The 25,919-nt window shown below is 42.4% G+C and overlaps 1 protein-coding gene across 1 annotated transcript in view; it reads left to right on the top strand.

Annotated features, from left to right (window-relative positions):
- Positions 1-25,919, top strand: part of TERT (telomerase reverse transcriptase) — a 1,470,615-nt gene that overhangs the window by 580,959 nt on the left and 863,737 nt on the right. Inside the window, exon 9 of the mRNA XM_044065146.1 lies at positions 25,580-25,693. Coding sequence (XP_043921081.1) covers positions 25,580-25,693 — 114 coding nt within the window. The remainder of the gene's footprint in view (positions 1-25,579; positions 25,694-25,919) is intronic.

Raw genomic sequence — 25,919 nt, 5'->3', positions numbered from 1 at the left:
TCCAAACTGATTTAAAATAGCTAGGCACAGCACACAGTTCATTTGAAAGTGCAAACAGTAAGCTGCATTTAGTTAATAGTTGTTGCTTCAGATTCAGAATAAACAGTAAAATACAGGAAACAACAGGAAATACTCAAGAATGTTTTAAGTAATTATGCAACTATAAATGCAATAGAATTGATACTTTTCTGTTTCCTGGGTGAAAAATGGAATCAAAATGCCTCTTATTTTGGTTTTTGCTTGTGCACAGGAATTTCTGCTTCCAAGACTCTTAGGATAGAACAACAGCAGCTAACTGCTTGTATAGTATAAATTAGCTGGAAAAATGAAAGCTGCAGACAGGTAAAGATCTAATCAGTAGTGTTTATCTTCCCAGAACTGCAGCAATCACCCTCACTCTCACCACATATAACTATCATAGCTGGCCTAAATTGGCTGTTTGAAATGTGACTAAAAGCACAACAAATGAATGAAGCAGCACCGATTAATCCTCTTAACAGCAAAGAAACCACTTGAAAGCAGTGTAGCTTGTAAAACCAGTTCAGTTAATAATTATAACTTCAAATCAAAGGAAAAAAAGTAAAAAGCAGAAAAATGAAATTATTTAAATAATTGGAGTTTGCACAGAACTCACTTGAAAGCATTGCAAACAATAAAACATCTTCAAGTGAATGCTGCAACTTTGGATTTGGAGAGAAAACAGTAACATAAGGAAAAAAAGACATGAATCACTCAAAACTGATTTAAGTAGTTGGGTAACTGTAAGTGCAGTAGAATAGTTGTATGTTTCTGTTTCTTGGTGCAAAATGGAATCATGTGCACAGGAGGTTCAGGTTGCAAGAGTCTCAGGATAAGATGCAAAGAGCATCTGATCTAGTGAATGCTCGTATATCGCTTATCTTTTTATGGGAGGCTAAGAGTCTTACGATGTTTTGATTGCCATATAAATTGTTTCTGTTGGGTCAGGGTCAAGTCTATTAAATTAAAAGAACTAACTCTTTGTCATTTTTGGCGTAGACTGGAGAACACAAGTTGTAACTAAATGCATTTTTGTCTGAATGACTAACCAGATATATTGCATTAGCAAAAGGCTGATCTCTTTCTGGTATAACATTCCATTCAATGTTGCTGGTTGTATTACTTGTCTAAGGAATGCTTCCCAAAGAGACCTTCAGCCTCTTGGTTGATAGTCTTTAAATTTGCTATACATTTTTGTCTGAACCCCCATCAGAGAGGTCAAGTACCTTTGCCACAGCAGTTCTTCATGGTATTTATTCTGAAATTTCTATATACCTTTCAGCTTCCTTTTGGATGCTTCTTTTTACTGTTTTGGAATACTTTCTTATGGGAGACCTCATTCTGATTTCCCATCAAAGTAAGATAATTTTGGGTTTGTTATCATATGTGAGGCACCAGATTATGCAAGTCCTTATACCTCAAAAAATAAACTGAAATTCAGTTAAAATTAGTGAATTTCAAACAACTCAGTGTTATACCTTTAAAGCATTTTTTGCGGGGGGTCGGGGGGTCTGCCCCTTGTACCCCACCCAGTCTTTGAGGCTGAAACCTTTGCATCCCTACTACTTACATGTACTAACTGTGAGACTGTTGTACCACGGAGTAGGGAGAATGCTTTAAGATACTGCATCTTCAGACTTGGTGTATTTTTATTCCCTAGTCTGCACTTTCAGTTCTACTTTTCCAAAGATCACAATTATTATCCCTTAGACTATCAACAGGTGCCATATCTGACGATCTTCCTGAAGAACATCTAGAGTGGAACTACTGTTTAATAACCAATTCCCTTCTAATGTTGCTGTGGTTAAAGACCTAAATGCTACAAATATAGTATTATTCAGTAGCTTACTGCTGAAAGGTATTTATGATGTACTATATGATGTCCTTCCAAATCACCCCATATCACTGTTGCAGTATTCCTTACACTAGGGATCCCCTGGCAAAGGTAGCCCGACTTCCAGCCAGTATACCAAAGCCTTAGGTTGTTATAGGGATGTTGTACATCACACGTATGCACCCCGCTCATGGAGTAGGGCATAAAGGTGACATATAGATGTACCTTCCTGAGAACTTGGTTGCCACCAGTCCGAATGCCATCTTTGATCGTTTGTCTGAATACTCCTTCATCTGCTGTTTACTAAGCCATTTCAAATAAGTGCCCCGTTGGTGTTTTTGCTTCTTATCATTACCTTTTCTTTTGGTTGTAAGGTTACATGTCATCCAGGAAGGGCAAATGCCAGTGTGGGAGACAGATTTCCATAAGGACCATCACGAGCAGTATTTGTTTTGCTTAGGTGCTTCTCACAACAGTACGTCATGCCCTATTTGTCAGGCGTTTGTCCCTAAAACGTTCATAGCCATCTCTCCTCCTTGTCCATCTACCTGGAAAACCAGTGTCTTAAATTGTTGGTGCAGGGTAGTATGGCAGAATTGTCTCCACCTAAGGGTTAGCTGTCTGCTATGAAGTAGGCCAAAAAAGTTAGGTCACATTCTACTGCTGTACTGCCTCCTCCAGAAGTCTTTCTCTAGGCTGCTGAAAGCCCAGAGGTTCGCCTGGTTTGTCCATCAGATTTCTCTGCTGCAACTACTTAGGAGGCTGGCATGGATCTGTCTTCTTACATGTCCTTGAAGGCTTTGCACATGTCCGTTTTGGATGTTCAAGGGGAACTGCGGCTGACAGTATCTGAGGGACTGAGGGGTGTTCTGTAGATTCTTGTTAGAGAAGAGATTCCCAATACGTTGATTGAATGTCAGCAGGGGTTTGAACCTCTTAAGGTGTTTAGTGCAGGCATCCTTTTAAAGAAGAAGCGGAAGACAAAGTATATTTTCCCTGCTTCTAATGATCCTCACTTGAATGACAGGGGTTATTTAAGGCTCTCATGGCATTAAAATCTCCTCGGGGAGGTTCTCTTCCTGCCCTTCTTTAGTGGCCCAGGGAGCAGGACTCTTCTGATGAGGACTTAGACTCTGATGAAGAATCTTTGGCCTATTCCTCCCATATTCCCTCTCCATTGGATTATGATTCTGAGGAGGAGGACTCTGTTAGTCCATATTCTCCTTTTGAGGAAATTTCTTTTGGGGAGTCTCTCTCTCATATGAAATGTTTTAAGTGAGACTGCACAAAGGTTTCTGATGCTCAGAAGAGGTACTATGAACTCCTTCAAATGGAGTTTCCTAATCCCTCTGCTATTCCTCCTGTTCTTGCTACTTTGTTGGACACATTTTCAGCAGCCTGTCAAGCTCCTGATTCCCAGCCCCCTGCTCCTAAAAAAACTGATAGGTTTTATAAAGTTCCTGACGATTGTGAATTTCTTTGTAAGTGCCCCTCTGCTCACCTGTCTATTATTTCTTTGTCTTCTGACAAGCCTTCCAAGCTTCGACCTTCTACTAAACTGCTTCCTTCTAACAAGGACAGTAGAACCATGGAAAAATTGGGCAAAAAGGTGTACACTGCTGCTACCCTGGCCTTTCAGGCTGTCAATTACCAGATTCATATGAACAGATATGGTTTAGTCCTTCTGTCTCAGGCTTTTCAAGTTATTTCAGATCTTCCAGATTCTGAGGGGAAGGCTTTGTCCCTCTCTTTGTTGAGGTCATCTTTTGGAGCGACTTGCCATTCCATTAAATGTGATTGTGATACAGCTGATGCCTCTTCTAGGGCTGCTTCCTTCGGTTCTGTGTTGAGGCATTATTCCTGGCTTCCTCTTCAGTCTTTGCCTGATGATTTTAAGGCCAAATTGATGGATGCTCCTCTTGACAGTAAAAATCTCTGTGGTTATGCACAGCTTTTTAGTCTCTTCTGGAGAAGGGTAAGGCTGTGCAGGAACTGAAACATATTTTTGTTTCCCCTGCTCCAAAATTTCTGAGGCATTATCCTACCTGAGGCATTGCCTTTGTATGTAGATGGTCTCGGCTCCTCCTGCTAAGTCTTCTCAGACTCCTACAGGTCAGAAGCCTCCTTTTCCAAACAAACCAAATTCTATCTTCTTCCCTCCCTCCTAAGCCAAGTTCCTGTATCTCTTCATCTTTCCTGACCCTTCACAATTGGTTAAGGATCACTCAGAATTCTTGGATTCTATCCATTCTTCTTCCACAGGTAATATGTGGTATGGAAATCCCTTCCTCTTTTTTCGGCATTCCTCAACCTCCTCAGAAACAGCTGCCCTTTTATTCGGATGTCCTTCAGAGCCTTTTGTCTCAAGGTACCATCCAAGCAGTTCTGCTCTTCAAAAGGGAAGGGGTTTTATTCTAAAATGTTTCTGGTTCCTAGGAAAGAAGGCACCTGGAGAATATAATGAAGTTTGCTTTCATGTGAGGATTTTGGAAAAAAGCTCTCGGGAAGCAAGTTGTGTAGTGGAAGCTAATTAACACCTTTGCTTCCTGAGATCTTCTAAGTTAGGAAATCACTTGCTTCTTGAGAGCTTTTCTCCAAAATCCTCAACTGAAAGCAAACTTCATATCTGATAAATGGTGTGAGTTAGAGAAGATGTAAAATGTGATATCTGTTTGGTAGAAAGTGGGCTACACACTGATGTTAGTATCAAGGTATATCTGTAGATGCTTATTTTATATTACAGATTTATGTAGGAAAACCTGTATTTCATTTCCCCAAAAAATAATAGGGTTATGCTTGCAGAAAAGGTTATATTCCTGTAAGTGTATAAGAGATCTGAGATGTCACTGAGACTACTGTTTACCTTTTTGAGAATTTTTCAATGATGTATGACGAGTGGATAGCATACTGCTTTTTTGTGATACTGCCAAATCTATACAAATTATGCATAAAAATAATTTCACATTATTTCAAAGCAATATAAAGCTACAAAATCATTTGTGTTTGCTGGCAAGCAGCAGTAGCAACATTGTGTGCCTTAATATTTTGTATACGAGGGCACCATTTGTTCACCTGAAAGCCACATAGCTTTTATGAAATTGATGCAGTTATGAAAATTTAGATCTGATGTTGTTAATCTTCTTTCCGTTCGTCACTGATGGGTTTGGTTCCGAGCCCACGGAACCGAGTCGGCCTATTACCAAGCTCGCGTCAGCCAAAAAAACTCTTGAGCTAAGTCTCTACCCAGAATGCCCTTCTCCCCGTTACCTCAGATCTCGTTTGCCGCAAAGCCATGTTTCAGCCAAGCACTCAGCTAAGTGAAATCTTTTTTGAAATTTGTGTAAATGTTTTTGGATATCTTCATATTTTACCAAACCTTTAATATTGCTAGTATCTCTTTTCTTCAGTCTAACCTTATTCTTTCCACTCTACCCGTTGCTACCATTGGTAAACTTCAAGTACCATTGTTGGTATGGCCTTTTCCCTTACCCTTGTGGTATTTCCTCAATACCATAGCTGGTATTGTTTTCTCGTGCTTAACGTGCTAGCTTTTATCAGGTGTTTCCCTTTCTTCTCTTCATACAGTATATTGTTATATTGGTGATTTTCTTGTGATTTTTTTTGAATGGAGTTGACTTAATTATTGTTGGATTATATAGTTGGTTGTGGTGTCCTTTTCTACCCAGATGCCGGATAAAAAGGGTACTTTAGGCTTTAAGCATTGTACTTCTTGTAAGGGCAAGTTACCTAACAGTGATTCGCATGATGACTGTGTATACTGTTTGGGAGTGGCTCACCTTTTGGTGCAGCCTCCATGTGATATTTGTCAAAGCTTCAGCCAATGCACTCTTAATGAGCGCAAAAATAAACTTATTCTGAAGGGGTTACTCAAGTCTCCCTTCTCAGAGGACATTTCTGCGATGGAGGTCTCAACCCCTCCTTCTAAGGACAAAAAGAGATCCCATTCTGTTCCTTCTTCACCATCGGGTGATTAGAGCAAACCTGGGAAATCTAAGGTCCCTAAGTTACCGTTGGAGCATAAATCTGCCTCTTTGGCTCCTCCATCCCCGGCTCTGACCATCTGAAAACCTTTGATACTGACCTCTGTTTTGGCACACGTCCTGCCTTCGTCACCAATCATAGATCTTACTATGCCTATTTCGACTTCGGCACCTGTAGCTACTTCGGCTCAGGGTACACCTTCGACCACAACATCAGTTTCCATTTTGGAACCGACCGTTTCTGCTACGAGTGCTACTTCAGCACCAAGCGTTGTATTGACCACACTGGATCTGACCCCTTTGCTTCCGGTCTTGAAACTAGAGACTTTGGTGCCAGCACACCTTGCACCACGGACCCGATACTCACCCTCCGTAGACCCGTTTCTGGGCCAAGCATATAGCCCATTTCTCGAACGTCCTGACTCTCCATCTGGAGTATCCACTAGATCCACCAGGAGCCTTTTGGAACACGATGTGGTGCATCTTGTGGACCAGCTGTTGGTAGCCCGGGGGATTCCCTCACTTTCTAAAATCCATCCACCTGCAGGACTTGGGTTGCCTTATCCACGGACTCCATCTTACACTCCTCCTTTGTCCATCTCTGTTCCGGAGTCTTCTGCTCCGACATCCTTCTTGGAACCCATCACCTCGGCGCCTACAGTGCATCTCACTCCAGCTCCGAGTTTGTCCCTTTGGTCTTGTGTTCCCGTTGAACCAGTCCTTCCTTATTCTGGGGATTGGGACACGTCGGCCCGGGGTATGGTGCCAACTTTTTCCTCAGTTCCTTCCTCGACGCCGATGGCTGCGTCTACGCCGATCCTGCTTGAGGCTCCATCCGTGTGGGTGGATCTGTTGGAGCAGGGTGTGACCCCAGTCCCGAGGTTGTCTTTCTCGGTTCCGGGCTCCCATCCCTCTTTGAGCGGGCCTGCTTTTTGCGCGATGGAGAGGGCTCCTGCTTTTGGCAGCACTCCTTTGATGTCAGAACCCCAGTTTTCACCCTCTGAGCTACAGCTGTCACAGACCAACCCCCTAGGTACCGGGCAGAAAAGCCGCAGGACACCCCTGTTCAGGGTACCCACTCTTCTGAGTCCTCCTCAGAGACCCCCACTGAGGAGCCCCCTTGAAAGAAGACATGCAACAGGAAGCACGTGGACTCACCTGAGGAGTTCTTATTGGAAGACACTGATTACGATGATGATGCAGGGTCCCAACGGTCACCTCCTGATGATGTCTCCTTTGGAGACATCCTGGAGATGTTAAAGCAGAGTGGTGACTGGAAGCCCTCCAACCCTTTGTCCGAGGAGTCCATGTTCCTGCAGGCTTTTCGTGCTCGGCCTTCTACCTCTTGGGTGACCCCGCCTGCCGACGAGCTCATCCAGCTTGTTGTGCAGTGGGTGTGGAAGAACCCTGACTCCATTGAGGTGATCCCCCGGAGACCAGACAAAATTCTTTCCCCTCCCATGGGGAATCCGCACTGGTCCAAAGGGTTAACCAGTTGATGCTATGGTGGTGGTGGCCACGAAAAAGGACTTAGCTGAGAAAATCCCACTGTCCACCCACCCAACAGTGAGTCCCAGGCGGTGGGCAGACTTGGGAAGCATGTTTTTGCATCAGGGACTTTTGCTATACGCTCCCTGAATTATTTGGCACATTTTACGAGGCTCCAGATGGACTTGATCTCTGAACTTTCTGGGACACTCGCAGGACAGTTGTCTGATGAGGTCAGGGACAAAGTGGCCTTGCAGCTAGCAACCCTGGAATCAATATCCAGCTCTTCCATGAGATTGCTCTCACACGCAACCGAAGGGGCGGCTAGAGCAGCAGGTTCGGGCATTATGAGGCGTCATGCATGGATGCGCATCTGTGACCTCACGGATCCCTTCAAGTCTTCCTTTCTGAATACTCTCATTGAAGCTTCATCCCTTTTTGGCTCCAAAGTGAAGGACACGCTGGCCAGGTGTGAGCAAGATGAAAAAACCCTGTCTGACATAGGCCTATGGTTTTCCAACCCTCAACGTACCTTCTCCAGGAATCAGAGGAGTGGGAAAATGTGGCATAAGAAATCTTAGGTCCTTTCCATGCCACATGTGGTGATGATACTCCCAGAGGCAGAGGGGGTAACAATTCTGGAACACGCCCCTATAGAGGCAGAGGGTGTCCTCTCAACCAAGGGTCCAGGGACTCCTTCTCTGGACAGCCTTATCAGCGCTCCTGAGCGGCGGCCCGATTGCTTACCTCTGGAAGCAGTCGGGGGCCATTTCTCTCTGCACCAAGCTGCCTGGCAATATATCACCACCAATCGTTGGGTGCAGAATATTATCACCAAAGGTTACACCATTCTCCTTTCTTGTCAGCCAAAATTTCCAAGAAAATTTCCTGATGTTCCACCCAGTCAAAGGGAAGAAGCAGCTTCAGAGATTATAAAGCTGTCTCAAAAAAGAGTCATCCAACCAGTCCCACCAGACAAGCGTGGATCCGGATTTTACTCGAGATTCTTTTTAGTGCTAAAAAGGACAGGGGACTGGAGACCCATTTTGGATCTCAGCAGCTTAAACAAGTCTGTCACCCACACCAAATTCCAGATGGTCACAGTTCAGTCTATCCTTCCCTTTTTAAGAGAAGGCGATTGGTTGTGCTCTATAGATCTCCGGGATGCGCATTACCACATCAAGATGGACAAATGCTCCAGGAGTCTACTTTGCTTCTGGCTAGGAGCCAGTCATTACCAATTCCATGCCCTGCTGTTTGGTCTCTCTACAGCCCCCAGAGTGTTCACGAAATGCATGGCAGTGGTAACAGCTCACCTGAGACTAAAAAGATTCCGGGTGTTTCCATATCTAGACAACTGGCTCCTTACCGCCCCCACCAAGCATCTTCTGGTAACTGCGCTACAACATACTGTCTCTCTGGCAAAATTGTTGGGAATAACAATACATTGGGAGAAATCAAATCTTATCCCTACACAACAAATAGAGTTCATTGGAGCAGTGTTCAATACTCAGTCCTGTCTGGTATCACTCCCTCTTCACAGACTCCATTGATTGAGGCTTCAAATCTGAGTGATTCATTCTCAAACATCAACCTCTGCAAGGGAAGTTCTTCAAGCCCTAGGTTTTATGGCTGTGTCAATTCCAATAGTGCCTCTAGCAAAGCTACATATGGGAATCCTGCAATGGCTCCTTCTGTGTCAATGGTTCCCAAACTGTCATGTCCTGGATTACAAGATTTGAATAACCAACTCCTGCAAGCAGGACCTGTTTTGGTGTATGAGGCCAGACGTAGATCTTTGGAGCCTCCAATTTCAACCCTCCCAGCCCACAGCCATTGTGACCATGGATGCTTCCCTGATTGGGTGGGGGGCCATTTCCAGGGAAAGACTGTCCAAGGCACATGGTCCTCCTCAGAGGCCCACCTGCATGCCAGTGTTCTGAAACTGAGAGTTGTGCTGTTAGTATTGCAGGCATTTCATTAGTCTCTCTCCTCTGGGACAATTGCAATTCAATCAGACAATATGTCAGTGGTCTGGTACATCAACAAGCTAGGAGGAACCAAGTCCTACCCCATATGTCGAGAAGTCATGAGAATTTGGCAGTGGGCATTAGCTTCCAACCGCCTTCTGATAGCAATGCATATCCCAGGGAGCTCCAATGTGATTGCGGACAATCTGAGCAGATGCATCCTCATGACCCATGAGTGGTCCCTCAACCCCGAGGTGGCATCTGTAATCTTCAGCCACTGGGGTCAGCCTTGCTACGCTCTTTTCGCCTCCCCATCAAACACCAAGTGCAGCAGCTACTTCACCCTACTTCCGCCATAGGGGGAGTCACCACGGGATGCTCTGATCCTGGATTGGCCCACGGGACTTCTCTACCCCTATCCTCCCATTCCCCTGATCCCACAATTTCTAAAGAAAGCTCTTCGGTTGAGATGCAAGGTGATCCTCATAGACCCATTCTGGAACCGAAGCTATCAGTGATGAATGAAAGAAGATGAACATCACAGATGGAATGTTATGGTAAGACATAACTTCTTTTTAATAGTCATAACTGCTTTACACAAAGAACATTTTTATGTCAGAATATCTTCACCATTACCCACCTTGTTTTAATGTCATTTTTGCTAACACCCAATGCTTGACTACACCACCCCCAACATGACAGTATCATAGTCTATTTTTGCATTAATAATGTAAACCTGGAAATGTCCTATTTTTCATAACTTTTTGTAAATACTCCTTGATACCTCTGGATCTCACATCCCACAAAGACCATTTCACTGTCATGCTTAGCAGATCATTGCAGCTTGCCAATGCCACACTGCTGCCTTAGTTTTGTCTTTGTACCTTTACCAAGACTTCAGAAATTAGACATTGAAAACAGTGAAAATGTACTCATTTCATGAGTACAGGAAAGTCTTCTGTAAAGATGAGAATACGCTTACAGGACACACAGAAACTCTGCTAAGATGCAATGAGTTAGGAGATGCTGGAATGTGTCAGAGGAAGCACGACTTTGAGTTGCTGGTACTGAGACTTTTTAATTTAAGTGGGACTGAGAAAAGATCCCATTCATTTCACTCATTCACCCACGTCTTTCAAAGGCCATCTTGAAGAACTTCAGAAATGATGAGTTTGTATAACAAAAGTTTTTAGAGTGTAACAAATGCTTTCAATATTTGCAAGCTGTGCAGTTAAAGCAATAGTTACTATTTTTATTTATTTTTGTTATGCATCTACATTATTTTGGAGCAGTTTTCAAGCAAACCTGTTCATATAACATGGTTGCATGTTGGTTTATGTAAGCTGAGTGTGGCCTTTTGTTTTAATCTAAAATATTAGATCTTTGTGGAGTTTACTACAGTGAGTTGCATTTAGGTTTTCATTTCTTGATAGCATTGTAGATGCAGTTGTTTGAATCTGTAGCTCTTGCACTGGGTGGTATGCATGTACCCCATATGAAACATGCCACTATGTCCATGTACCAAGCTAGGATAACATGGTCAGCTGTATCATTACCAGTTTGTTTTGCCACTTAAGTAGCTAAGTTCTCAGTCCTAATTTGCTTTGTTGAACATTTCCTAAGTTTGGGGCCTAAAAATGATATGTTTTCAGAGTGCCTTTGGCTGTCTTGTCTTGAGTCAGGACCCATGTAAGGTTAACCTCTGCTGTCTAGCAAAGAAGTATTAAACTCAGCTTACCTCGATTGCCAAAACTTCAGTCTAACTACCCACAGGAGGTGTAAGTGGAAGCCAGATGGTTGACATGCATTAGATATGCTTGATGACCCTATGAATGAGTGCATTATTTACACTATCCTATTCTAAAGTACGTTAGATGGGTTCAGAGCTCTGTCTATAAATAAGTTCTTTCATAAATCCCAGGTGTAGTTTGCCTCTACAGACTCCTGCCTTTGCCCCACCTTACCCCTCTCCTTCCTGTTGACTTCTTCACATCTTTCTGGTATGATGTTGTGCACCTAATAATGTTCCACCTATCTCTTCTGGTGTGTTCACGAGAGTAACTTCAGTTCATGTAGTGTGTAAACTTATCCTTCTCCTCCATCTCACAGACCTTGCTGTTGGCTTTTCTCTGAATTTGTAACAGCCTGGCGTCTGTCTCGTTGTATGGTTTCCAAACCTGCACAGTGTACTTAAGCCACGGCCTTATGATGTAGATGAAGAACATTGCCTATTTGCTTTCAGGATCTGTCTCCTTGAGGATACACCCCAACATTCTGTTTGCTGCTGCCATGGCTTTGTTGTGACGGGCCATTCCATATGTGCTGAGCAGCCACAGGTCCTTTTGTCTGCACTTTTCCCTTCAGTCTCTGTCTGCTAGCTAAAACTTCCTGCAGGGCTATTGTGGTTAAGTGCAGTACTCTGTATTTGTTTGCAGTAAAACTCTGCTGCATTCTTTCTGCCCATTTAACTGGCCTTTCCAAGTTCTTCCTTTGATTTCCATCATCATCTACTGCTGTACATACCTTTACTTCATCAGCAATTAGACTAATCCTGGTCTTTTTACCCCTTTATATAAATATATTTCAAACAAGCTTTTTACTAGAACTAGACTCAGGGTTGAGCCCTGCATTTCTTTGGTAATCACTTTGTTTATTCTTGACATCTGGCTCACTGCAACCTTCTATGATCTAACCTTCAACCCCACAGTTTTTCTAGCAGCCACCTGTGCAAAACTGAGTCAAAACCCTTGATAAAATGGTGGTAGACCTTGTCTACCAAGACTTCTCTCAAGTTTGCCAGTAATGTAGATATAAAACTAGCTCAGGTTTAAATGAGGGATCTTCCTGGATTAGTCTAGAAAAAAATTTTGAAAATGTATTTCACTTCAGTCCTTTACAAATACCTTTAGAAATATTTTTAATAGGAGAAATATATTCTCCTAGTACTGTGTCAGCATGGCACCTTTCCTATCCTTTTCTTCATCAAGAATGAGTACTGCTACTTTCACTGTTTTTTCTGTAAGTTCTTTCTCATCATTGCTTATCTTAGCCATGTTTACCTCTTCTTTCTTCCTTTCTGTTGTATACTTAGAAAAACCTTTATTTTGCATCTCACAAACTATCTCTTATGAAACCGTTATCTTGGGCGATGTTAATATCAACTGGAATGCCCTCAACACTGATTCCCCTAACATCTCCATCAACCTCTTTGGATTCTCACAACTAATCTCCACCCCTGCCCACCTAAACAAATCTACCAATTATGGCTCCACTCTAGACTGGGTCCTCACCTCTAATCCTAATCTTTGTCACAACCCCTCCATACTACCTGATACCTAAGCGAGCATCATCTCACCTACATACTTAAGACACTCTCCTCAACTATGTAAGCCACAGCAATACAAAGACTGCCGCAACCTTTCCAGTTTTACTCCAGAAACTTTCAACCACCAGATCTCTTCAATTAATTAGTCCTTTCCACAGTCTCCCCCTAGAGGAATTTGTCCTGGCATTCAACAACATCTTTCTAGACACACACCACTCCATAGCCCCCATCAGGAAACTAAGAATCATCACACATTATGCCCCCTGGCTAATGCAAGCCACCCAAACTTTCATACATAAGAGAGAGATTGTGTGGAAAAAAGGGAAAGATCCAAATTCTTCACCGATCTTCAAACCTATAGAGAGCTTTGAAGCTTAACCAAAAAAAAGGTAACCCTTGACAAACAAAACTTCTTCCATAAACCACTCAACAACCCCACTCCAACCCCCCAAATTTTTGGCACTCAGTTAATAAGCTTCTACATCCTAGGAGCCCATCATCCCCTAACCCTGCCCTAATAGCTCTGCCATCTCGGCTTTTCCCAGTTAGGGGTCGCCACAGTGGATCACCTTGTCCGCTCATGATTGGCAGTGGAGTTTTTCACTTCTACCTTCCTAAATATTTTCTTCATTGACACTATCCACAACCTTACCAAGAATGACAATATCACCCATCCCACATCCTCTACACCTACTCCATCACCAATCTTTTCTCTTAAACCCATCCCCACAACCTATATTAAATCTCTTCTGAGAAAACTTGAAACTTGCTCTCCATCAGTTGATAATCAGCCTCCCCAATTCTTAAAAAATTGTTGCCAACTCTATTGCTTTCCCCATCTCCATATTATTCAATAGATCCATTAAGGAAAACACTGTGCCTAACATATGGAAAAAATTCCACATCATTCCCCTGCATAAAGGTGGCAGTTCAACTGACCCCTCTAATGTCAGGCCAATTGCCATCTTATCTCCCCAGACTAAAATTCTAAAAAAATGCATTCACAAACAGCTTTTTGACCACCTTCTACAAGAACATCTTCTCACACCCACACTGCATGGTTTTTGCCCAAAATATAGTACTACTACTCCTCTGACATCCTTCATAGATGCTATTACAAATTCTCATGACAGCAATAAGTTAGTCTCCTTCTTGTTTCTTGATCTCTCCAAAACCTTCAATACCGTATCCCGTAGATTACTTCTATCAAACTAACTTCACTAAACCTCTCTAACTCTGCACTATCTTGGTTCTCCAGCTACCTCTCCGGTAGATTCCAGGCAGTGAAATGGGAATCCAACGTCTGTCCCTTCCTACCCATTCAAACAGGGTACCCCAAGGTTCTATCCTCTTTAACAGGGACCTTCATTGTTCTTGTCCACTCTATACCATTTTCCAATGTGCTGACAACTCTACAATCATCTCCTGCTCTGACAACATCACTCACCTCCATGCCCTCACCCAACAGTCCCTTCACGCAGAAGATTGCTTACCAACTCTTACTTAACCCAAAGAAATCCAAACTTCTCCTATTCCTCCCTGCAACTCTCCAACATCACAAAGCCACCTTTACTGTCTGCTCCATCAACAACACAAGCATCTCCACTGAACCTCATACTAAATTTCTAGGTGTTCTTATTGACGACCAATTAAAGTTTGATCTCCACAATCAGCAATGCATTAAAAAGAAACCTCAAAAGCTGGGCCTACTGTACAGGCATAAAAAATTCCTCACAGATGCTTCAAGACTCTCCCTTTCACAATCTTTCCTACTTTCTACACTTCTGCATGTAGCCCCCATGCTCACACATCTCCAGTCCAATCTTCTGTCCAAACTAGAACTCGTTTATAATAAAATTGCAAAATTTGCCTCCAACCAACCTTAGCATACCCACCACTGCATTGCTCTAAAAGGCCTACAGTGGCTGGAATTTCATCACCAAATTCTACTATCCCAGCTTCTCATGACACACTCAATCTTACATGAACCCTCCTCATGCCCCTCTCTCTCTACTCTAATCCAACCATACATTTCTGACTGTGCTCTCCGTAGCACCTACTGCAAGTTTATAAGCCTAACAAACATATTGGCAAACTCCACTACAGTTACTCCGCAGTTAATGCCTGAAATAAACTACCTTTAAGAGTCAGAGCTATCACTAACCCTAAGTCCTTTAAAACAACCCTGAAGGAAAGCATTTATAAATCTTGGTCTTGCTTATGTAATGATTCTGCTTAACAAAACTTCCATTCTTCTACAGTTTACTTCATCTATGATCCAACTTAATATACTTTCCCTCTTTACAGCTTTGCTGCCTAACTCTCTCCCATCTCTCTCATAGGTTCATAGTTCATAGGTTCTCCAGTCCAATCTTCTGTCCAAACTAGAACTTGTCTATAATAAAATTGCAAATTTTGCCTCCAACCGACCTTATCATACCCACCACTGCTTTTTTATACTATGCTTACAGTTTCTCTGCTGCTTCTTTATACTATGCTAACAGTTTCTGCTTGTACTCTCAGCTTCCTGAATGTTGTTGGTCACTGGCCTTTTACAGGGGAGTTTAACCCCTGTATATATTGTATGCCTTTAAATACTCTGCTTCTACTGTAGCTTTCGTTAGCCTGTGATCTCCTATGATAGTTTTCTTTTCTATTTATGTACAAAACTGACTGTACTCTTTTATGGTGCATTTATTGTACATTGTTTTGAATGTTATCTGCCTGCTTTCTCTGACATATTTGTACTTTGTATAATGCATTATTAATTTAGATACAACTTGCTCATTGTAATAATTTAGATACAACTTGCTCATTGTAATATTTTACCATTTACTTTTGTTTCTGGTTTCTACTGGATCTTTTCTTCTCAGGTCTGTGCTGAAAAAGGGCTATTGACAAGTCAGACTAACCCAGTTAACAAATGTCAAATAAATAAAAATAAATAAGTCTTACCGATTCCTTCAACCCCCCCCCTTTAGCTTGCATCATTGCTCCCCCCCCCTTTGCTGCCCTTGTACTTACCTTCTTTTACTTTGCCTCCTTCACCTCTTCTTCCCCACCCTTCTATTTTTTGTGTGCCTTTACTGTAATTGCTGTTTCTACATTGCTCTGCAGCTGCATTGACTTTTTACACATTCCCTGTCTGGCCTCTTCCTCACTGTCCATAATCCTCAGTTATTGCATTCCTGACCCATTTTCCATAGCCTGTTCGCTCTTTCATTTCAACTGATGACTCTGTGCTCATTTTGTGATCTTCTCCCCAGTTTGGGATAATCATGCCCCAAAAATCCCACACCACCATCATTCTTTTCATTCTAAACTACATAGCCACACACAGGTTTGACTACTGTTGGCAAATGATGTCTTTACCTGGACATCCCTTACCCCCTCCACCTTGGTTAGAACTACATCCAGAATTCTGTCATTTCTGATACAGTTCCACATCACCTGGATGAACTTCCGTTGTTCCAAGATGTGAGTAACTTCCTACTCTCTCTCCCTTTTTCTTTTACATGGATGGCAAACTATTCCATGCCACTCCTGGCAGATTCCCATTCCCAATGTGTATAACTTTGATCCTCATGGCTCACACCTTTATTCTATTCTCAAATATCTCATACTGTTCATTAACAAGTAAGGGGGTCAGTACACTGCATCTCCACCAGTACTGTCCCTTTCTCTCTCTTCAGTCACCAACACTGGTTGTTACCTCATTCAGTTCATCTGTAATGTTACTACTCCTGCTATCTGCAGCCTTACCTTCCAACATTTGTCCAATTTGTCTTCCTCACTATCCATGTAAGTTGCCAGTTTTCCCTCCTCTTGTTCTTTTCCTACAAGCCCTTATACACTGCTTTCTACTCACAGGTCTAATTCACCTTATTCTCTTAACCACCCCCTTCTGCTCTATTTTCTTGCCCTTTGACACAACCTTCCTTCTGTTCTAGATCCCTTCTGCTCTGCAGTCTAGTAATGAACACCAGTTTACTTTCCTTTCATTCTCTTTCCCTCCTACCTGGTTTTGTGCTTTTACTTCTTCACTTTGTCTTTGCCTTATCCATTGTATTGACTCTTGCATGTACGTTGCTGGGTCCTCCTCCCATTTATTCTTGTCATTGCTGATTTCTTTGCCATACTACCTTGACTCATTTCTTATCTCTTTCTAGGCTTCTTGTCTTATCTTTTTCTCTTTCAGTGTCCTATCTGCTGCTCACTTACCTGTACTTTCTGTGTAATAACTTGATTCTCAACACCTGAAAACATAATTAATCTGCCCTGATTTCACAAACTATTCACTGGAGTACATATGCAATCTAAACACAAGTACTTGCATGGGAATGAGCTTTAATGGAGTTAACACCACCCACAAATTAAAAAAAAAATACAGCAACATAAGCCCCTCCATGCCCACAAACCCCTTACTTATTTTTATTCCACTGCTGCTTCCAAATGTTGAAAGAGCACTGAATAAAAATTTTAAAAACGCATTGTGCAACATGCTTTGGTGTTAGAGCAAGGATTAAACCGTAAAATTTGAGCTTTCATCACTGTTACAGTGCATATTAGAAAAAACAAGAACATGGAAACTAAGCATCTGATATTGTAATTTTTTCATCTCATCCTCACATATAGGGGAGTCTGGATCTGATCCATCAGATCCAACTCGGCCTTTAGCAAGCTCATGGCAACCAAAAAGCTCTTGGATGCCTCCCCTTACCCACAATGCATCTCTCCCAATTACCTCAGATCTTGTTTGCTGTTTTGCAAAGAAGTGGTCCGATCAACAAACTGTTGGCATCAGGTTATATTTTTCTAAATATTTTCTCTAATATTCACTAATTTATTATTTTTCGTCTGTTATTTGCCTCTTTTCTGCATTATCTGGTAGTGTAGTTCACTTTTCTGTAAAGTAACTGAATTTTTTATTTAGGTTACTTCTCTTCTCCCCTTTTTCCCACCAGTAACAGTAACCATTTTTTATGGGTTACTCCCCTTTTTCCATTGAGGTATTTCTTCACTACTATTGCTAGTAGTCCTTGTCTTTCCCTTCGGTTTAAAAAAAAAAAAAAAAAAAAAAGAAAATCTTTCTGCTGTTTCCCTTTCCTGTGAGCGTGTGTCTGTTTGTTTTCTTTGAGAGATCTCTCAGCCCTCCTGTTTCCAGTATGGCTGAGAAATAAGTGAAACCGGTTGGTTTCAAAAAATGCTGTAAGTGTGGGCATAAAATCCCAGTTAGCGATGCACACTCTTTGTGTATACTGCCTTGGGCCCCTTCACGTACAGGAAGGTTGTGCTATATGCCACTTGTTTAATCACAGAGCTTTAGTTGAGCATAAGAACAAGCTCATTCTAAGGAGTATGTTGCTTTCAGCTTTTGGAGAGGCTATTTCTGGAATTACAGAGAAATCAAGATCGGCCTCCAAAACTAAGTCAGCTCATTCGAGCCCAGCTTCTTCTTTGTCCTTCATATCCTGGGACAAAGTTAAGAAGAGACCTTCTTTGGCACCGACTGATGTCTCGGAGCTGAAATCAAGAACTTTAAAATGTTCAAGTTCAGATGAGTATGGGATCCGATCGGAGACCTCTGCTCCGATCTGTACTCATTTGGATCCGATTTCTTCAGCTCTGATCCTATCTGGTAAGGATGGATGAGATCAATCGATGTCAGATCTGACATCCAGTCCTTCTAAGCAAATTTTGCAATTACCAAGAACTTGGTACTCTCCATCCTATGACCCAGTTCCATTGAGGGTACTGTCTTCCTTCTTGTTGAGGCCTAGATCTCCTTCTCTCATCGTTCTGTTCAGCTATTAGCCTAACTGAAGTAGATGTGGAATGGATGGTGCAGAAGATTTTATGGCCGCAGGGTATCACTATGTCTCCCTTGACCTCGACCCTTAAGGTTTTAGGACAGTCCAAACCATACACTCCCCCTCTTCCTCCTCCTTCGACTTCAGTGCAAGCTTTGGAGCTATCAGATCCGATACGCCTGGTGTCTTTGACTTCTGATCCAAAAATGTCCCTTTCTTTGGATCAGACTTTCGCTCGGATGTCATCAGTTTCTTTGGAGCTGGAGAGTTCTCGGAGCCATAGCGAACCTCGCATATCTCAGGTGCACTGGACTCCCAGGTCTTCAGAGCAGTCAGTGTGCCTCGGGGCTTCTATGAAGGTAAGTGTGGCTCTGACTTCAAACCCATGTGACCTGTCTTCTGGACTGGAGAGGACCCCATCTCGGAAACACCGTTTGTCAGAGCTGGAGTCCTCATTCATTCAGGAACAATCAACCTTTGGGGCCTTGGAGAGGTGTATAGCTGCCACTGCAACTAAGAAGTCACCTGCCCCCTCGGATCCATTATCCCAACAAGATAGCCTGCCTGCCTCTTCTCATCACCAGGTTCCACAGGGACTGTGGGACCATAGGCAGCAGGACACCCATCTGGGTACCCAGGACTCTTCTGATACCTCCCCAGATTACCCCACTGAGGAGGTCCCTAGGAAGAGATTATGCAAGAGGAAGCATTTGGATTTCATAAAGGAGTCAGCCACTGAGGACACTGACCTCGATGAGGGTGAAGGGATCCCCGAGGTCACTCCCTGAGGATGTTTCCTTTGAGGAGATTCTGAAACAGAGGGGTGGCTGGCAGTCCAGTAATCCTTTACCTGAGGAGTCAATGTACCTGGCTGCCTTTCGTTCTTGCCCATCCACCTCCTGGGTGACTCCAGTCACTGATTAGCTCATAGGTTTGATCTCACGGTGGGCGTGGGAGACCCCAGATTCCATTGAGCCTGTTCCTTGGAAACCAAATAAAATTATAACCACTCCCTTGGCTATGGCTTTCTGGGCAAAAGGGGTTGCAGTAGATGCCATGTTCGTGGCGACAGTGAACAAGAAGGATCTCTCTGAGTGGAGTTAATATTCCAAGACGATGGATAGCTGTGGGAAGCATGTCTTTTTGTCAGTGGACTTTGCCTTATGGTCACTGAATTGCCTTTCTCATTTTACCAGGCTGCAAATGGATCTGATCAAGGAACTTTCAGATATCCTCGAAGGAGCAGTAGCGGAGGGAGCTAAAGAGAAAGTAGCATCCCAGTTAGCCACACTACATTCAGTAGCCAACTCTTCCATGAGGCTCATAGCACATGCAGCCGAAGGAACAAGCAGAGCAGCAGTCTCCGGCTTCTCCAAGAGGAGGCATGCCTGGATGCGCCTTTGTGATTTTGTGGAACCTTTTAAGTCTTCATTTGTCAATGTGCCATTTTACTGTACATCTGTTTTAGTCCCAAAGTGAAGAATACGGTATCCAGGTGTAAGAAGGAGGGGTAAGACCCTATCTGCCATGGGCATACGTTTTTTGGCTCCTCAGAGACCTTATTCCAACGGTCAGAAAGGTAGTTCGAAAATGTGGTTCAGAAAATCTCAAGGGTCCTACCAATACACACGTGGTGATTTTTCCCCCAGAGGCAGAGGGGGAAACAATAAAGAAGTTGCCTTCGAGGCAGAGGAGATCCACAAAACCAAGATTCCCGGAAGCTTTTCTTTGGGAAGCCTTTCCATCGCTCCTAAAAGGAGGCCCGATTGTCCACCTCTGGAGGCAATTGGGGGTTGACTATCCCTGCACTGGAGAGCCTGCCAAAAGATAATTTCTGATATATGGGTGTAGAGGGTAATATCCATGGGTTACCAAATTCCGTTTACCCAAACCCCCCTCCGATCAAAAAAATCCTGGATGTTCCACCCAAAGGGATCAGGCAGTCATTCAAATTCAGAAACTGCTAAAAAAGAGTCATCTAAGAGGCCCACCCCCCGACCAGAGAAGGTTTGCAACTTACTCAAGGTTCTTTTTGATTTCAAAGAAAACAGGGGACTGGAGACTAATCTGGGATCTCAGCAGATTGAACAAGTCAGTTCCACATTGTAAGTTCTGAATGGTCATGGTGCAGTCCATACTTCTGTTCCTGGAACAGGATGATTGGATGTTCTGTATAGATCTTCAGGATGCATGCTACCACATAAAGATGGACAGACGCTGTAGAAGATACCTATGCTTTCAGCTGGGAGCCAGTCATTGCCAGTTCGGAGCATTGTCCTTTAATCTCACCACCGCCCCAGGGTGATCACCAAATGCATGGCAATGCTTGTGGCTCACCTGAGATGACAAGGATTCCGGTTGTTTACTTATTTATATGACTGCCTCTTATCCACCCCGACCAGGCATCTACTTGATCACGCAAGAGATGCTGTCCTTCATCTTTGTTCAGAATTAGACATTACTGAAAATCACCAAAAATCTCGTCTGAAACCCACTCAAACATTAGAATTGATAGGATCACTGTTGGATGCAAAGCAGATGATTGCCAAACTTCCTCCATCCAGGATTTTAACAATCAGAAGACAAACCTCAAAGTTAATCAGAAACAAGAAGGTGGCAGCACGTCATGTTCTACAAGCCTTAGGATGCCTGGCCACAGCAATTATATTAGTCCCACTCTCAAGGTATCACATGCAAATTCTGCAGTGGCTTCTGGCTTCTCAATGGTCAGTAATTCGTCAACCAATGTCTCATCAGATTCTCCTAACGAACATGTGCAAAAAAGATCTATCATGATGGATTCATTCAGAACAGGTGACTCAAGGTCAATCTTTTGTTCTCCCTCAGTCACAGGCTACGGTGACCACGGATGCTTTCTAGATGGGGGGAGCCATTATCTGGGGAAGAATGTCCAAGGTACCTGGTCTACAGATGAGGCCAAGCTCCACATAAACATCCTGGAGATGAGGGCATGGTGCTTGTAGCGTTGCAGGCATTTCAGACTGCTGTTCCTGTGGGGATGGTAGCGATTCAGTCAGACAACATGTTGGTGGTATGGTATATAAAGAAACAAGGAGGAACCAGATCATATCCGCTATGTCGAGAAGTGCTCATGGTGTGGCAATAGGTGATCTCAACCAACCGCTTTCTGATAGCAACGCATATTCTGAGAAGGTCCAGTGCCATAGTGGACAAGTTGAACAGAACCATCCTCATGGCTTACAAGCGGTCCCTTAACCAGAACTTAGTGGAAAACATTTTTTCGCACGTGTAATCAACCATGCTGTGATCTCTTTGTCTCTCCCCTGAACACAAATGCAGCAGCTACTTTGCCCTAATTCCCCCATCGGGGCAGTCCCCAAGGGACGCTTTAGTACACGATTGGCCTACCCAGACCGTTGTATGCCTTTCCCCCCATTCCGTTGATTCCCAAATTCCTTCAGAAAGCCAGCAGGTTGAAGAGTACAGTAATCCTCATTACCCTGTATTGGCCTCAACAAATCTGGTTTCCCTTCCTCTGACCTCATTATTTATTTATTTATTGACATTTGTTAACCAGGAAAGCCCGACTGGGACAGAAGACCATTTTCAGCGGAGGCCTTGGGAGAAAAGCTCCACAAACATTATGATTACACAATATTTTACAAGAATTTACAGTACAAACAGTACAATATAACAAAATGAGAAACAGACTATTAAGTTGTGAGAAGTTACAATATCAGAGAGAAAAACAGAGCAATTTACAAGATATATATATATATATATATATATATATATATATATATATATATACATACATATATATATATATATATATATATATGCACATATATATATGTGTGTGTGTGTGTGTGTGCGCGCGCGATCTAATGAAGAAGCCCTGGATTCTGGTTCTGGATCCCCTTCCGGACATACTGTTACACCCCACAGGAATGCTTCATCTCAACTTTCACAACCTTAAGCTGACAGCTTGATTCCTCCAGTTCTGTTGATTGCCAGTCAACCTATGCTCTCCTCCCTGGTCTGTCATATCCTAATATCTTCCCATAAATTATCTGCTCAAAAATTGTATAGGAGTAAACGGAAGTGGTTTGTGATCTGGGTGCAACAACACAATATAGATCCCATCACAGCTCCCATTCACTTCATTCTAGAATATTTGGCTCATCTTTTCAGTAACGGTACTGTTGCTTCTACTATTAAAGTTCAGTTCGCAGCCATTTAAAATTTTCACATAGGGATAGACAACCTATCATTTAATTTCCTTCAAACTTTGCAAAGCTTTCTTAAAAGGGATAATGTTGTTAAAACCCCCTCACAAAGATCATTCTCCTGCTTGGGATCTAAGTATGGTTCTACACCTCATTGTCCAGTCACCCTTTGAACTTGCAGCATCTTGTGCTATTAAGTTCCTTTCAAGGAAAACTCTCTTTTTGGTGGCTGTCACATCAGCTGAGTCGGATCTGGACCCAGCCTCCCGTGAAGAGAGAGGAAAAAATTGGCAGTGAAGATGAAACGTTATGGTGAGTACATAACTTCTTTTTCAAGCAACCATGCTAGAGCAAAATAAGAATCGAGCATTTCACAACAGTAATATAAAAATATAGTCCTCTAATTACATCTACTTATTTCATCCATTCCTGTGTTTCCTTTGTTGCCTCTTACCTTTTCCTGCCTCATCCTGTCTGCAGGCTTGCTGCTTATCCTCTTCCCTAGGAGCAATTTGACCTTTTTCACTTGATTTGTTAACCTATTTCCACTTCTAGAGCCCATACATTTCCCCCGATGCTGCTGCATCCTTTTCTAGATACTTATGGAGTCTGGGAAAGAATATACTCTAACCCTTCTTGAGTAGCATTGGTCTTACAGGTCTCAGCATGTAGTTATATTTCTAACAGAGACTCAGAAACTTTGGACAGATTTAGAAAGATGGTATTACACCTCTTCCATTACAGATATTTCTGATCGTCATCTATAGATAAGGGACTAGAAGAGCTTGCAGAATTCATTGATAGTTGAGAAAATATTATATAAGGCTTCCATACTGCCACTGTTCCTTTTATTATGCTCATACTTTACCTGTGCAGTAGCTGTTGGTATTTGTCTGCACCACATGGCATAGCCAAGGCTCTCCTCTTTCAAAGAATAGCTTCACCAGCCTGTTTTCTGTGTCCCTTTTAGGGAGGATTTCTACTTTAATAAGTAGAAATGTGGTACTCCACTGGATACAAGTCATTCCTGTGTGTGAGGCGGAGAATCACTTTGTAGCATAACAGCACTACAGTGCAGACAGATCAGTGAGGTATCTTACACCTTGCTAGGTACATATGTATAGCTACCTAATAATATATAGAATAGCTTAGTTACATTCTAAAAGATCGTTACAAGATTGTAATCTTTACTACCATTTTGGTTCTTGTATAACTGCAAGGCATTTCAAATTTACTTCTTACAACATTGTTTGTTTATGGAATAAACTCCCAATTCATAAACAGAACTTCATCTCTAGGAACTCTTTTAACATTTCACTAGATTCTTGGGTTGACCATTAGGTATATGCTACAAATATGGAGTCACTATTTTAACATGACCTCTGGCTTGAATACAGGTATATCTTGAACTATAAACTGTTATGATTTTATTATTATGGTGACTCTCCTTAAAGAAATTCACCAAAGATTTGACAAAAGTTGTTTGATGCTCCTATAATTAGTAAAGGATGAGGTGACAAGCTGTAGCTCCAGGCACAAAAATGTTACATTTAATGTCAGAAAATTCCAACCAAAAAGTGTGTGTGTGTGTGTGTGTGTATTTTCTTAGCTTTGTTGAACAGCACTAATATTGATGTTCATAATGTCAACATCATATGGTCGATATTATGAATGTCAGCATGCTACTGTACATGCGCCAAGCATAAATCTCGGCAAATGAAAAAACTTTATAACAAAATGCAAACGAAAACGTAATTTTTTGCAGGGGGGCAGACTCCCACACCCCCTGATAATTATATGTTCTAACTCCAAGATTGCAAAATTCTTGGGGGAAAAGGCAAATTCCCCAAACCTGAGAATTGTACAGTCTGCTACTTTTGTGTGTATGCTGCCAGTCTTAACACAAAATACACTTGAACAAATTCTGTTTTGTGATTTATTGTGATATTGCAGCTTCTTATTTTAATACTGCTGTAAGAAAACTGCTGCAATGACTTGAAATTCCGTGGCTGTGCTCATATTTGCAGAATTGCCGAAGTATTGGTATGAAGTCTATAAGCTCACTTTGTAAGAAGCAGTGTGTTTAGCACTTGCTGTAAAAGGAATGTTAGAGTAATTCTGATGCTAAGCTTGGCTTCTTGGTGCAGAAGATGGAGTCCTAAATGTGACCCCATCAACTGAAGTTCGACTGGGAGCCACAGTACTGGAGGAGCCAACAGGGAGTGAGAGGAAATAAGCTGTGTAACCTGCTTGCCTCTCCCAGGAGATGAGAAGGGTTGTGCACATTTGGAGGCACACTGAGTCAATGTGATTCCCTGATGGAGATCAGGAAAACCACCACTTTTGCTACTTAGGGATGGGAGGGCAGGGTTGCTTCAAGAGAACACCCCTTGCAGAAGTGAGGTGGGTCTCCACATTCAGACCATTGCACATCCCTTCCCAGAGTTTTGCCAGGTACATGTGGGAGTTAAGCTCCATCCCTTCCCAGAGCTTTGCCAGGTACATGTGGGAGTTAAGCTCCAAGGCAAAATAGCCAAACTTAAATGATTGCCACTTACATCCAAACCTTGCCTTAGTGTTGGGAATTAATGGGCCCTTTGGTTGGGGAGGACTAATGGTCAGTAGGCAGCAGAGATTTAAAAAAAAAAAAACTAAAAAAAAAATAATAATTGCACTGCTGTATAGTTACTAATGTATTAAGAAGTACTAGATATTACTACAAACTGGTTGCATTTATACATTTTTTTCATCTCTGTTTTAAAAAAGGTGTTTAATTTTGTACCCATTATTTAGCAGAGAAATGGTGTATCTGGAGTAGTGATGGAATGTATCCGACTGAAGAGAAATTGCATGATTCCTGTATATCTTTTGTCAATGCAGTCTCTGTATTTTTGATGTGATTTTATTCCATTGTGTTTTCAGTTATTATCGTCAGTGCTGTGGAATTCCTCAGGGGTCCATACTGTCTACGCTGCTGTGTAGCTTGTGCTATGGCGACATGGAAAACAAACTCTTCTGTGGAATACAGCAGGATGGGTATGACTCACTTTTATTCAAGCACATTTATATCACTGCTTTTGGCTGTATGTAGCATGAAAATAATGACTGTTGGTGGAGTATGGCGAATTGTGATTTTTGACCATTTGCATAGGCTTGGCTCACTGGAACTGTACAAATCTGATTCAGGGCAGCTCGTGACTTCTGAGCAAGGAGGACTGCCTAAAGCAATTGAATGGTTGGCTAACCAGAATTAGTACCACTG

This window comes from Protopterus annectens, chromosome 3.part0 (genome assembly GCF_019279795.1).
Source record: "Protopterus annectens isolate FY-2018-M chromosome 3.part0, PAN1.0, whole genome shotgun sequence".
NCBI classification, from domain to species: Eukaryota; Metazoa; Chordata; order Ceratodontiformes; family Protopteridae; genus Protopterus; species Protopterus annectens.
The sequence above is the reverse complement of the archived record's forward strand: the minus strand, read 5'-3'. Positions and strand labels throughout refer to the sequence as shown.